Source organism: Crassostrea angulata, chromosome 7, assembly GCF_025612915.1.
Source record: "Crassostrea angulata isolate pt1a10 chromosome 7, ASM2561291v2, whole genome shotgun sequence".
Taxonomy (NCBI): domain Eukaryota; kingdom Metazoa; phylum Mollusca; class Bivalvia; order Ostreida; family Ostreidae; genus Magallana; species Magallana angulata.
Genome location: NC_069117.1, coordinates 45,443,034 through 45,456,217, shown reverse-complemented (window position 1 = coordinate 45,456,217; position 13,184 = coordinate 45,443,034). Strand labels below are relative to the sequence as shown.

The window sequence follows — 13,184 nt, the reverse complement described above, 5'->3', positions numbered from 1 at the left end:
GAGAAAATTCAAACGCTTTATTAAGTGAGTATTAAGCATACAAAAAATATAAACAACAATTGTATATCAAATCGTAATACCTAGGAGTTGAAAATAAATAAATGTCATCCACATTGCGATTTCAAGCCTGAAAACCATGTTTTTTGTTGAAAACATTAATTGATTCAAATATCATTTCTTTAACAAATGGATTGTAATTAAGCATGATAATTATTTTCAAACACAATTCTGAATTCTGCTCATTATGTTTCCCTTGATTCATTTCCATATTAATTTACATTTACCATTCACAATTTAAGCGAACCATTCTTGTGCATAAAATTAATAATTTGTACCATTTTTAATGAACATAGGTAAAATTGCATAGTGGTGTTTTAAAGAGTGCTATGGTCAAGATGGCGTAAAGACCGCCTTCAAGACCTGTGAAGTTTTGCCTTTGGCGTTGGAGTAGACAAAATACACGTCTCGTTTGTCTGTGAATACCTCCCAGTCAGTATTCGGCAGAACGTCCATCTGATGAACTCGTACAAACTTCTCCACACCCCGCCATTTGTAGATACTTGTCAGGTGATCACCTTCCAAAGCACGATTCTGCGCATTAGAAACAATGAGAAAGTGCTCGTCTCCAATGGTTACGAACTCCCAGTCCACTGCGCTGTAACAAGAGACTTTGATCAGTCACGCATTCTGATGCAAAACAAGACCCAGCTGTTTAAGGGTTAAGCAGGATAAACTTCAAAGTGGAAACCAAATATTTCATCCCCTGGAAAAATGCTTGCGTAGAAACGAGACATGAGAATGCGTTTTACTGTATACTACACACATAACCAAGGCTAATGGATTTTTATTGGGGGGGGGGGGGGGCTAAAAGAAAAGAAAGTTATGTTAACTTTGTTCAAAATCAAAATCAGAAAGATTTGCTGTATTATGTGTAAAAAATTGATATATTGATTCTCATGTGCAGATTCGATGTACATTAAATAAAGTATTATAATGATCATTTAAAGGGACTTGGACACGATTTGGCTTAAAATTTTCAAATTTTATTTTTCCATTTTCAATCTTTATATTGATAAATATATAAGTTTATAATGCTATGTCAAAATTTGAAAGTGAAATATCAAGTATTAAGCAAGATACAGAGTTCCTAATTCTTTGTTTTGTAAACAAAACTCGAATATTGTCATTTTTTACTTAGTTGTTGTATTGGTGTAAGTTTCAATCGAATGTATCTTTCTTTTGTTGATAATAGTATTTATGAAGATAATAAATTAGTTTAAATTGTTTTTTAAATATAATTTTGTCTAAGAAATGGTAATTCTCTACATTACATTTTTTGTAAACAACTATAAGACTCGAGCTTTGTTTACATAACAATCAATTCTTACCTCTGTATCTCGCTTGTAGCTTGACTTTAACATTCAATATTTTGGTCAATCATTTAAAATACACCAGTAAACCATTTTATACATAAAAAATAAAAATAAAATTTTTGATCTCAAATCGTGTCCAAGTCCCTTTAATGTGTCACTGCTTTTTAGACTAATGGAATAGGGGATTGCCGCTTCCATTCTTTTTACCCTGTTAAGGTTGCTCACTATACCTTAAAACAGTATAGCATACTGCACAAGAAGCATAGAAGTCAAATATAAGAAAAATACTCAACTGGGGGTATGATTTTTTTAAAGTTCAAATTCTGAATCAGTAAAGCTTAAGCTTTATCGTGTCTGTGGTTAACAAGCACAATAATTTAACAACTGAGCTCCGATTAATACATTCAATAAGGTCTATATAACAGTAAACTCGCCATCTTGTGACTCTGCGTCCTACAAAATATAAGCCCTTGGTGATGAGCTACCTTAGGCAAGTTGTCTCTCTTTGTCCCCTTGAGTTGTTTTACCTGAAGGTTTCGATGGTTTGGAAGGTTTTAAAAACTCTTCTCCCTTTATCTAGTTTGTAAATGGTTGAGTTGGTGAGGTATTCCTGTTTTTTATCGATGTTCTGAGGTCCGTAGTTATAAGCGTTGGCCACTGCAAGAAAGACCGAGTCTCCAATCTGGAAATATTCCAAGTCCGTAGCTCCATTGGTCTGCAAAATTTAAAGTAGGAAAAAAACTGAGATAAAGCATAATTTTAATAATTAGAATATGCATACGTTTTATTGTTACGCCCTTTTGTCAAAAATTTAAAAAATCAATTTTTAAACAAATTAAAAGTTGAAATTCATTACCCTGATACATAAACAACTTTTATTAAAAAAAACAAACAGAAAAATTGGGATTTTGAATAAACAATTATTTTTAAATTCATTCTTAAATCATATAATATTATTTTGCCTACTTTTTTTCAAGAAGGAGTATAGATAGTCTCGCTTACCCCAGACTCTCGCTCTCGAGACTTGCCTCGAGAGCGAGAGTCTGGGGTAAGCGAGACTAGAGTATAGAGAAATAATAAAGTTAGTAACCTCCATCGTTTGAAACAAAACAAATTGCTTGTCCTGCAAGACATATATTCTAGAGTCAGTAAGCGTGCTAAAGCCATCAAACGCTTGCGCAGCCGCCAGGAAGTGGTATCCATTGACCGAAAAGTAGGTCCAGTCATATGCTCCAGTTGTCATGATGTTTTGGAATAATTTAAACCGCCGAAGTTTCGTACTCCAAATATATATCCCTGAGTCAACCATTTGGCTAGAACCTTTCAATAAAAGGGGAATAAAATATATCGATGTAAAATTCATTCATTCTCAATTATTTGGTATTCTCTTAAGAATAAATACACTTATGCACTATTTCCGTAAACGTACACACTATTTACTACAAGTGCTTTGAACAAATCAAGGAAAAATATGTATATATTGACTTCCTCGATTCTCTCTGAACTGCAGTTTCAATCATATATAGGATAATTAAGAATGATAATAATATAATGTGTAGATGATACCTTTTGCATGGTTAGCAACAGCCAAATAATGTTTATCATTCATCACAAAATGCTCAAAGTCACGTGCCGTCCAAGTGGGTATGATTTGGAATTCTTTGAATCTTTTTCGTCGCTTGTGCCATTTGAATATGGTGGAATTTCCTTGGACTCTCGAATCCTTTCCGTAATTGGCAACTGCAAGGAAAAACTGAAATTGAAAGGACGTAGTTTGGTATATGATGTACTTATCTACGAATCTGGAAAATTCAAAACCATAAAATGATGACAAGGATTGCTCACGTGTTCAGTGAAACATAAAAAATCATTTAAAGAAAACTCACATTGTTATCAATAGCAAAGAACTTCCAGCATTGCGCTGCGTCCGTGTTCAGTCTCTGGTAAAAAACAAACTTCTTTTTCCTCCATTTGTATACAATTGATATATCCTTTTTAGATTTCCTGGGTCGGCTTGACGCAAACACGGCGAACGTCCCCTCGCCGTCAATAGTGAACAGTTCTACGTCAATGGAGGGTCCGGGGGTCCGGATGTCCTGGTAGTAATCTATGTAATCCAGTCTCCGGGGTAGTTCTGGGGCTTTGGTTGGGGCTTATAAGCAAGTATATATCAAATGGTAATTTTTTTTAAAAAATTATTTGTCATGTAAAATATGTTTATCAGTTTTAAGAACTGTTGTCAGAGTAAGGCAAGTATGTAGTAAATGAATGACAGCAGTTTTTAACTTAATTCTTTTATCTTTCAAGAGCCTTGAATCTGAAGTTCAATGGACTGTGCACGAATAAAGCATGTTCTGAAGAAGAATTGCACATTTTTGATGTTTTATTTATGATTTTCAGGTTAGACCAATAGTCACAATTCAGTAAGTTTCAGATAATATCGTATACCGTAGGGATGTGGTATACCTTCTATGTTGACTGTGACGTGCTGCCAGATGCCGTTGACACAGACCTTGAGGGACTTGGCGTGAAGGTCATACGCGATGTCCCCCACGTCCGTCCAAGTACAGTCGTCCCAGCGCGGCCCCGGCGATCCGATGCGATACACGTCTACAAGGGTATATAACTCTATAAACTAGACTGTAAAAGCTCAACCTCTACAGGTCAATAGAATTTACCAGAAAAAGAAGCATAAAAAGACACCTCCTAAAAATATATAGAAAAACAACAAACACACACAACAATAACTGCATAAAAACAAGAACAAAAAAGTTTTTTAAAAAACCCAAGGTACCCAACCTTTTACATGTACATGTACAATATCGATCTATGAATCTTAAAAAGATCGAGTAATTTGTTTTTTTTTTTTAGGTTGTATTTGATATAAAGTCTTATTAATGAATACGTTTTCACAATATAATTATTATAAATAAGCACTTTTTCATATAGATTTGCACATGATGCTATATAGAAACAGCAGAAGCAGTCGTGCACAACGATATCATGCAAAATGTCTGTAGACTATACGTACCAATCAATCGTCCTGTAATGATTGCAGATCGATGATTTGCAATATTGAGTTGTATTCCTTATAACATTTTACTCATATATTTACATCTTATGGAATCTTATTAAACGAAACATGTACATGTGTATGACATGATTCACGTGAATGATTTATACATACCCGGTACAGCTGGTAAGCGGTTGTCAAGGTGACGATGTTGTGGCGTCTTTGGGGGACATGCCCTGACAGCTGCATCAGCCCCGGGGATGAATATAAGATCTTTTATATGTCCCTACACAAATACAATCAAAATGGATATAAATTCTTGTATCCAAGACCAATATGTATATACATGTATAATATATTTTGCTTAATGATAAATATATGTACTTTATGTATAAATACATACAATATCAATGTAACATACATTTTAATTAATTTCATTATATAATTATGTGTTTCCATTTGATTTTCTTAATGTATTATTATCTTTTAACTTGACACCATTTTGAAACGGAAGTGAATACTTGGCATGCGGTAAACCCTTGTGCTTCATTAGAACTCATTTTGAGCCATAAATTGTGTGAAAGCCATTAATTCCACCCCATATACCCCGTTTTATGAATGGAAAACGTATTGGGTGCAAGATAATAACAGACTTTAGAAGTAGGTTTGTTATAACATGCTCAAGATATTTGAAATTGCGGTAAATTTATCTAATGTCTCCTTTTCCCAAATATTTCAGCAAGACAGATAAACCTGTCATGCAGTTGAGGACATCTATTAGGTTGAGGTTTTTGGTGGCTGATTTTGGGTTAACCCCGGTCAAACGCGCTACCGAAACTATCAGTTTCACGACCAAAGGTATCATTAGGCGGGGCCGCATATATCATTATCTTCTGGGCCCCATATATCAACAACTGAACTTTCTACATATCAATTATGATGTGAATATGTGTTTATCCAAAGTTAATAGATTTCTTTAAAGAAGCTGTTTAGATGGGGATGGTTCTTGAAATTTTTCGGGTGGCCGTATCAAACTACATTGGCAAACACCCGTTAGAAGGTACAATCTGGAATCAATTAGACACAAATTACACCACGGGTTTACTAATACCTAGCAATTAACAGATTGTAAAAAAATACATTTGAATAAACTTGCACTGAGATCAAGTGGAGGATATCAATCGGGACATAAGATTTCTGTAACGCCATTGTGGACCGCCGTTTATTCGCCTGTCGGCGAACTATTTATTTGCGGTGTCTCTTATTGTGTAATTTAACCGACGATAAAAGTGATACCCGCTAAAGCTATAGGTAATAAATTAACACGCGTCCATTAAGACGCAAACTGACGGGTGCTGACAAAGAAATGAGAATTCATTTGAATTCCTGGTTTTTGTCAGTTTGTGGCGATATTGCTTTAACACGCGGCGAGGTATTCGATAAAAATCTGTAAAAGGATTATTTAGCCTTAAATGGCAATCTGAGAGAATCGTCTCTTTCTCAAGGAACATGTGTATCTGTTTCATTTAGTTGAAATATGTATAAAAAAATCGGTGTCAGTCTTAAAAGATTTAAATTTCTTCAATTTTTTCAAGATAAATCAATTAGGCATCTTCCCTAGTCAAGAGATTCAGATCCGCTCGGATCAGAGGCCCTTGACTGGGGAATTCGAAGATGTCACTTATAAATGTAGACTTTCAATTTTTCCTTTTAAGCTAGCTTAAAATGGCTAAAATCAAAACCAATCTAAATGACAGACAAAAAAAAAATATCCAAAATATTTTTGTCCGTCAAAAAACTAAACAATTTTCCGTCAGTTAGGAAACAAATATAAAATAGGAATACATATACTTAAACTTATTTTTGGGTATTGATGATTAACTGCATGTAAACCAGCATATTATAATAATGTGTATCGATGAACATGAATTACCACAATATAATATTTATATCATTTCTACTTCGTAATAATGATAAATTGAAGGCCGACTCGAAGTTAAATATACAATATGGCTGTCAAAATGGAAGAATGTATTTTTCTTTACTAAAATTTAGGTTATTGAGAACCAAAATATGTGCATAACAAATGAAAATTTCCAAAAATATAAGTTTTGTAAAGAACAGTACTAACATACAAAAATGTCACATAATAAAAGAATCATATAAGTCTTTCTAATATAAATATCAGCGAAGAATAGTATGGAAAGTTTATCAGCACTAGCAAAATTTATTTCAATTCTTCATTTTTTTTTAAATTTGCTTTTTTCAAAATCATTAGAAATTCAAATAAATGGGCGACAGTTTGCAACATAGCCAAGTACTGTCGCGGTTTCCTCAGTAGCCGATGGCGAAGCTATCGTTTTGAAGGTATTCAATTTGTTAACATCGCGTCAAAATGAGAATTTTATGTTCTAAATTTGTAAATCTTGTGAGGAGACTTTGCGGTGGATACATTATGTAATTATTTACTAAGATAAGCCGGACAAACAAACTTATCGCCTGTGAAATGTATACTCCAACACAAAGTCGTTATGCGACGCAAGGCATGTACAAGCTTTGAGACGCGTTGCGAGTTTTAGTTGTACCTAATCGGTTGCTTATATTGAAAATCAAAAAATAAACCGTGGTTTTTGATAAAAGCCTCGTGTGTTTTATTAATAGTATTAACACGTACTTCGAATTCTTCAGAATCATTTTTGAATATGATTTGGTGTTAAAAAAAGATTGATTGCTTGAGGAAAAAAGGCCCAAATAATGAAATTACTCCATTTTCGTGTAATAAGGGAGATGTACGCAATTCAAAACTAAGAAAAAAAAAGAATGATAACTTGAGAAAAAAGGTTTTCAGATAACAGTATGACTATTGGGAAAAGTATATATAATTAATTCCTAACAGAGACTTCATCAAGTTGACATGCCGGACATCTGCGTTCATGTACAACTGAACGACCCGCTGAACTGAGGTTGATTCGGTCCTTTCGCATGTTGGTATTTACAAATGGATCCTACGCAAATATGCTAATTCTTAACATTCATTATATGTGTCTTGCAGGACGACGTCCTCCTTAAAAAAATCTTATTAACCTAAAATACAAATACTAGCTAACAAAGCTGCATGTATGTTTGCAAAAATTATTATCTAAATATTCAAGTTTTCTTAATTTGGCTTTAAATAGTACGTTATTCATACAGAAGATAGAAATGAAATATATATACATGTAAAAATGTACTTATATTCTCAGTTAATCGCACTTTAATCATGTTCCAACGTCTGTTATCCTGTTATGCATCAATATATTTTGTAAAAGTTTTGCAAGAGAGAAAATGTACATTTTTTCAATAGGTGATGGCTTGTAAAAAATTTTAGGAGGAGGGAAGCACCATTTGTATGGAAGGGGAGGGGGAGGAGGGGATATTTTGAACAGCAAAATGGTTGCCGAAATATTCTAGCTTACATTTTCGTCTTTAAATAAAACACATATAAACAACTGAAATAATCATACCAAATGAATAAATAAATAATTGAAAAATTTTGAAAAAGACATGTCAATTTGCCGATATTGAAATTAAAAATAGCCATCTTAATTTTTGTTAAAAAAAACTAATTCTGTTTCTACATGTAAGCCATAGCAAGATAAAAATATAGCTACATGTGCTATACAGATGAAATACATAACTGGTTGAATCGATTACTAGTATTTACTTTTATTTGTTTCTATACACACGAAATGGACCTTTGTTAAATATACACGTATATAATCACTGGAATGCTAATTACATTACTGTACATTAAAACATTTGCCGTGTCATTTAAATAATGTGCTAATTAATTTTTCAACATGTTCAGAGTTTATCAAAAACTTACACGTATTTTCACACGCGTGGTTTTATTTGATTCTTTGTTAACATTTAGAACCATTTTAACAAGGCCTTGGACTTTCAGTGGGATGTAACTATCTATTTATTGCATCATAACAAGTTAAAAATGGTGCTGGTTTCAAGCAAAATATACACCGATTGCATAGTCTTAGCCCAAATGTTTATTTCAAAGAGCCATGGCTGAATGGCCAGCAATGAAATAGATAGGCCTCTGTTACAATGATGTTTGACACAACTACCCAAAGTCCAAGCTCTTGTTAAAATGGTTCTAAACGAAAATTTCACATTTCACAAAATAATGAATATTGTGAGACGAAACAGCAGCGCTGAAAAAAATCTTTTTAAAAATTTGGTACCCTCAGTCGCTTCTATATGGAGAAACTTAAAAAAAATTGATCTCATCAAAAAGAGTGTGCCTGACTAGTGAACATTACTCAATTTTCGAGTTTTAAAAGCTCGCAGCTGCTGATCCCTGGAATGGTTGACATTCATTTCATGCATATTAGAATTTTAAGAATATTTATAATGATTGTGGTCCTTTTGACATGAAGCAACACCAACGAAACATAGAATTTCGTAACCCAGTTTATGATTCTTTTTATAGGAACAAGACAACATTTTTGTCATATCTTACCAGCGTTACTCCCCGCGCAGGCGCACAGCTTGCAATTTGAAAGGTGGCGTTCTTCAGTGGTAGATTTGACTGCCATTTTCTCTTTAATCTCTTTCTTCTTTTATTCACGCAGTCTGTTGTCATAGTAATATCACTAGCAGACACACTGAATCCGACAGAATGCCATTTCTTGTCCTTCAAAGCGAAATTTCTATATTGCACTTTTCTGTTATTGTAAGTCAATACTATATATTTCCTAGAGAGTTGTATTGACACTAAAGTAGTATTGTCTTGTCCTATATGTAATATACATTCCTTTTTATCATACAAAGGTTCATGTTTTATCACAAAGAATATCGAAAACTCGTCAGGAAAATACAAACAGTTTTTAAAGACTTTGGAGACAGGAAACTGTAAGTCTATATTGTTTCTTGAGAATTTATACGCATGCGCGTGGCTGTTAGTATCGTACAGCACGCTGACTCCATTTGGTAGAAACCCGTATTTTGGTATACTCTCTTCCAGAAGGTCTGCCGGTAAAATTCCTAAAACAAAGATTATAAACTGTATTGTATTATTTATATTTTTAATATCCCATACAACAAAAGCAATGAAGAATAAAATAGTTCACGTAATAATAATCATTTTCATAAATATGAACTGAACACTCCAAGCAATCAATGTTTCTGTACACATGCGCACAAGTTGGTTTTTTATTTCTTATAAATACATTAAATAAAGAGAGTTGTCCATCATTTAAAAATAACAATTGGCACAGCTTGCCACGTTTTAGAAGGCTACCGTCATTTGTCATAATGACAGAGAGCGGCCTATAATACAACAATCAATTTATATCACTTATTATTTCTATTTTCATTAATAATTATCTCCGTTTTCCGAGAAGACTCTTGTAACAGTGGTGGATCTTAATGAGGTGTGGTGGATTTTACTGTGGCGCAGATATTTCACTGTGACTCGATAATGTTTGAATATAGTAAAAATGCTCGAGGAGATCCTAATTTGAACAAAGGGTAGTACTTCAAAATATGGAACCTAACCAATAAACTTACATGTGATTGAATATTGCAAAAACCATTTATTTCTTCAACTATACATAGAAAGAGTTATAGAAGGTTGAGCACAGTAATATCTAAAAAGAACAGTAAGACCTAAGTAGCGAAAACTTTATTAATTGCTGTATGATTGTTAAAAAACCGTTATGATTCAACATTTCTTGTTGAACTGTCAGTGCTTTAAGATTGGTCGCCTGACCATTAACCTTGGCTATCGGAGATGCCTGAGTCTGTTGTATCGAATGATCTTTTCTTGTTTACACCTGATTAGGGTACGCTCGGAGGAGTTTTCGGGGGGTGGTAAGGGGGTGGCGAATCTCCAGGAGCGCTCTGTTTGCTTTGGTTTTATAAAAAACGTAATGCAATAGGGGTATCTCCGTCCAAATGCTAAAATAATGAGATGAATAAAAGTGTTGAATTCAAACATAAGTTGTCTTATTCAATTAAATCAATTTAAACACGTGTTTTTCTCGGGTCGACACACACTGACGACACGCCCCTTTGGACAAGCAAACCGTCAACTGCCAAACGACATTTAAAAGTCATCTCTGTTCGTAAAGGACAGGGCAAACACGGCATTTAACTCAGACTGGTCTGGAAACCTTATTCCTTTTCTTTTGATCGCTTATTCATAATTCATCAAGTTTTAGCCCAAAAAACTTGCTTCAAGCTCATTTTAGACCCGACTTGTGTTAAGGTACCAGCTGATTTTCTTCCTTAAAGTTCTTCACTTTCATAAAGTAACCTAATTGGATTTTTGAACGATCTCTTTGTAAATGATCTTGCCTTTTGATTCCAAAATGTCAAATTAAACTAAAAGTCACTGTTTCTTTAAAGAAAGGAATTCAAGGAACGCTGATTGTGTCACTTCATTTAATTTCATCACATTTAATTGACTGCTCGTTACTTGGACGAAAGAACAGTCATTTGAACTTTTTGAAAACGACATAAAATTTCAAAAGTTGTGAGGCATGAATATCTTGATACAATACGAAACATCATAAATAATGACTTCTATATTGCTACTTAATGGTTTGAAATATTTTCGAATCTTAGATGTAATTTTTTGATTATTTATGAATTAAGTCGCAGTTTCTCTTAATAGAGACGGCTTAAACGTGAGTGAACTACCCTTCGCCTGGCATGACTTCATTATGAAATGGCCCACAATAAACACCTGTGCTCTTAAAAGCACAATTGAGACACCAAATGGTGCGTCACTATCGATTTGAAAACATTTAAAACCGCGGAAATGGCGAGTAATTGAGAATTTACATGTTAAGGAAATAAAGAAAATCTTGATGTCTTACTTAAAATGCGCTAGATCAAAGTATTACATGCAAAATTATTTTGAAGTGAACATTATTAAGTTTTTAAAAATGACAAAACTTGAGTATTTGATGTTTTATGGTTGGTAAAAAGGTTAAATGATGGATAACCTATAAGACGGTTTTTGATTGGATACGGGTACGAATCGGTACAGCTGAGTTTCGACAAAGTCAATAACTTTACTTTTGCAGCAAATAAGATTTTGTGATAAATATCAATCTAGCAAGCTTTTTTTTTCATTTTTTAAGAGGCAAGATCCAATTATTAAGTTAAATTGTGCCAATGACAGATGCAACTTCATTCGCTAAATGCACTATTCAAGAAAAAGATTTTTTTTAAAGATTAGTTTTTGAAGACTTTATTTGAATCCTGTAGGCATATCTGATATTTGTTTTCAGATTGCAAAGGAAAAAAATTACATGTACGTATATTTCGAATAGAAGAAGTCGGTTTAATAAATCTTTACCATTATGTCAACGATCTTTAAGAAATGGAAAGTTCAAATCACGATAAATTTGCTTCTGAAAGGATTTTCCTCTTTTTTAAATTTATCTATGCATTTAGTACTCGCATCATTTTTTTTTCAAAATGTTATTTTAAAGCAAATTCTGACCTTCTTGTTTTTTACAAAGGTTTTACAGTGTATATAGAAACATTTTTAATTCATTTTCCTAAACCTCAAAAAAAGGTAATTATCGATTTAAAGAAAGGGAATTATACAGTTTCTGGCCATCCCACGCTTGTTGTAATTTCTGCCCTTGGTGATCGGTCTGGGGTTCATTACAGCTTGTATGTGGACTTGAATAATTTAATGAATCGACATGTAGATGTGATTTGCATGTAAACAAACTTTAATGTAGCGAAGGAAATTGCCGCTCGCCTGTGAAAGTAAATAATCTTATTTTATGTGAATAGTATTCCATCGACCCTCCGGTGAATAAATATTTATGATATTGTTCCGGAAAATCCTTGTAAATTTCACCTGACTTTGTGCAAATTAAGAGCAGTTCAATGGACGTGTCTGTAACCAATTGGTTTAGCAACATTTAAAACATGAGAAGAGAAATGAGGTTTGCCCCACGAAGTCTCGACAAAAAGAACCAGTTAAATATTCTAATTTGTAGGATTATAGAGCCACCTTTATTAAATCGAATGAAAGATGCTTCTATTTTTTTTTTTTTTTTTTTGACTGGCATCAAAAGAGACATGTAGTTTTTTTTTTTAATTGTCAAAATTGGAGAAAATTCTAGAATATCGGTCAGGATAAATCATACAAACAAATAAAATTTTTATAAAACAATATCACTATATCAATTATCAAAATGATGCCAAGCAATTAATTACTAATAGTAATTGATTATTTGTTTAATTTATGTGTCAGAAAAAATCGCCTCAGAAATTAAAGAGAGAAAAGATATCAAAGCGATCTAAATGAAAATTTCGTTGTTTGATGTAGGCAAATATTCCATCTATTAGATTTAGATTTGCATTTTTCGCCAGGTATTATGTTTGGAGATCTCTTTATCATTTACAATCTCACACACATAGAAGTCGGCAAAAGTAAAAGGCAAAAGTAAAAGCTTACCTGCACACGATGTCTGGCTAGAAATATTCCCGTGGACTCTTTTGCAAATTAAATTGAAATTCACTAAAAATAATATCTTTTTTAGCACCAGAATTAGATCCATTGCTTCTTTCTATGAAAATTAAGTTAATTTTTCCATTCTTTCTTATCAATTCTCCGATCAATCCGTTAAAAAAGAACAAGCCAATGAATACAAGCTATATCATCACATGATTGCTGACGCGATAAGGAGATTTTTCTACAATATGGCGCTGATTGCCATAATTAAAACCTTTGAAACTTTTTTAAACTCCTTTCGCCAATATCATGCCCGTAGTCA

General features: G+C 33.2%; 1 protein-coding gene across 1 annotated transcript; it reads right to left on the bottom strand.

Annotated features, from left to right (window-relative positions):
* Positions 1-13,103, bottom strand: LOC128156135 (thrombospondin-type laminin G domain and EAR repeat-containing protein-like). Its single transcript, XM_052818156.1, has 9 exons — positions 12,866-13,103; positions 8,900-9,423; positions 4,561-4,672; positions 3,840-3,983; positions 3,260-3,525; positions 2,940-3,126; positions 2,464-2,693; positions 1,901-2,088; positions 1-655 (listed from the first exon to the last, which is right to left on the bottom strand). The coding sequence occupies exons 1-9, from the start codon at positions 12,966-12,968 to the stop codon at positions 391-393; spliced, it is 2,019 nt and encodes a 672-aa protein (XP_052674116.1). The 5' UTR covers positions 12,969-13,103; the 3' UTR covers positions 1-390.
* Between the last annotated feature and the right edge of the window lie 81 nt (positions 13,104-13,184).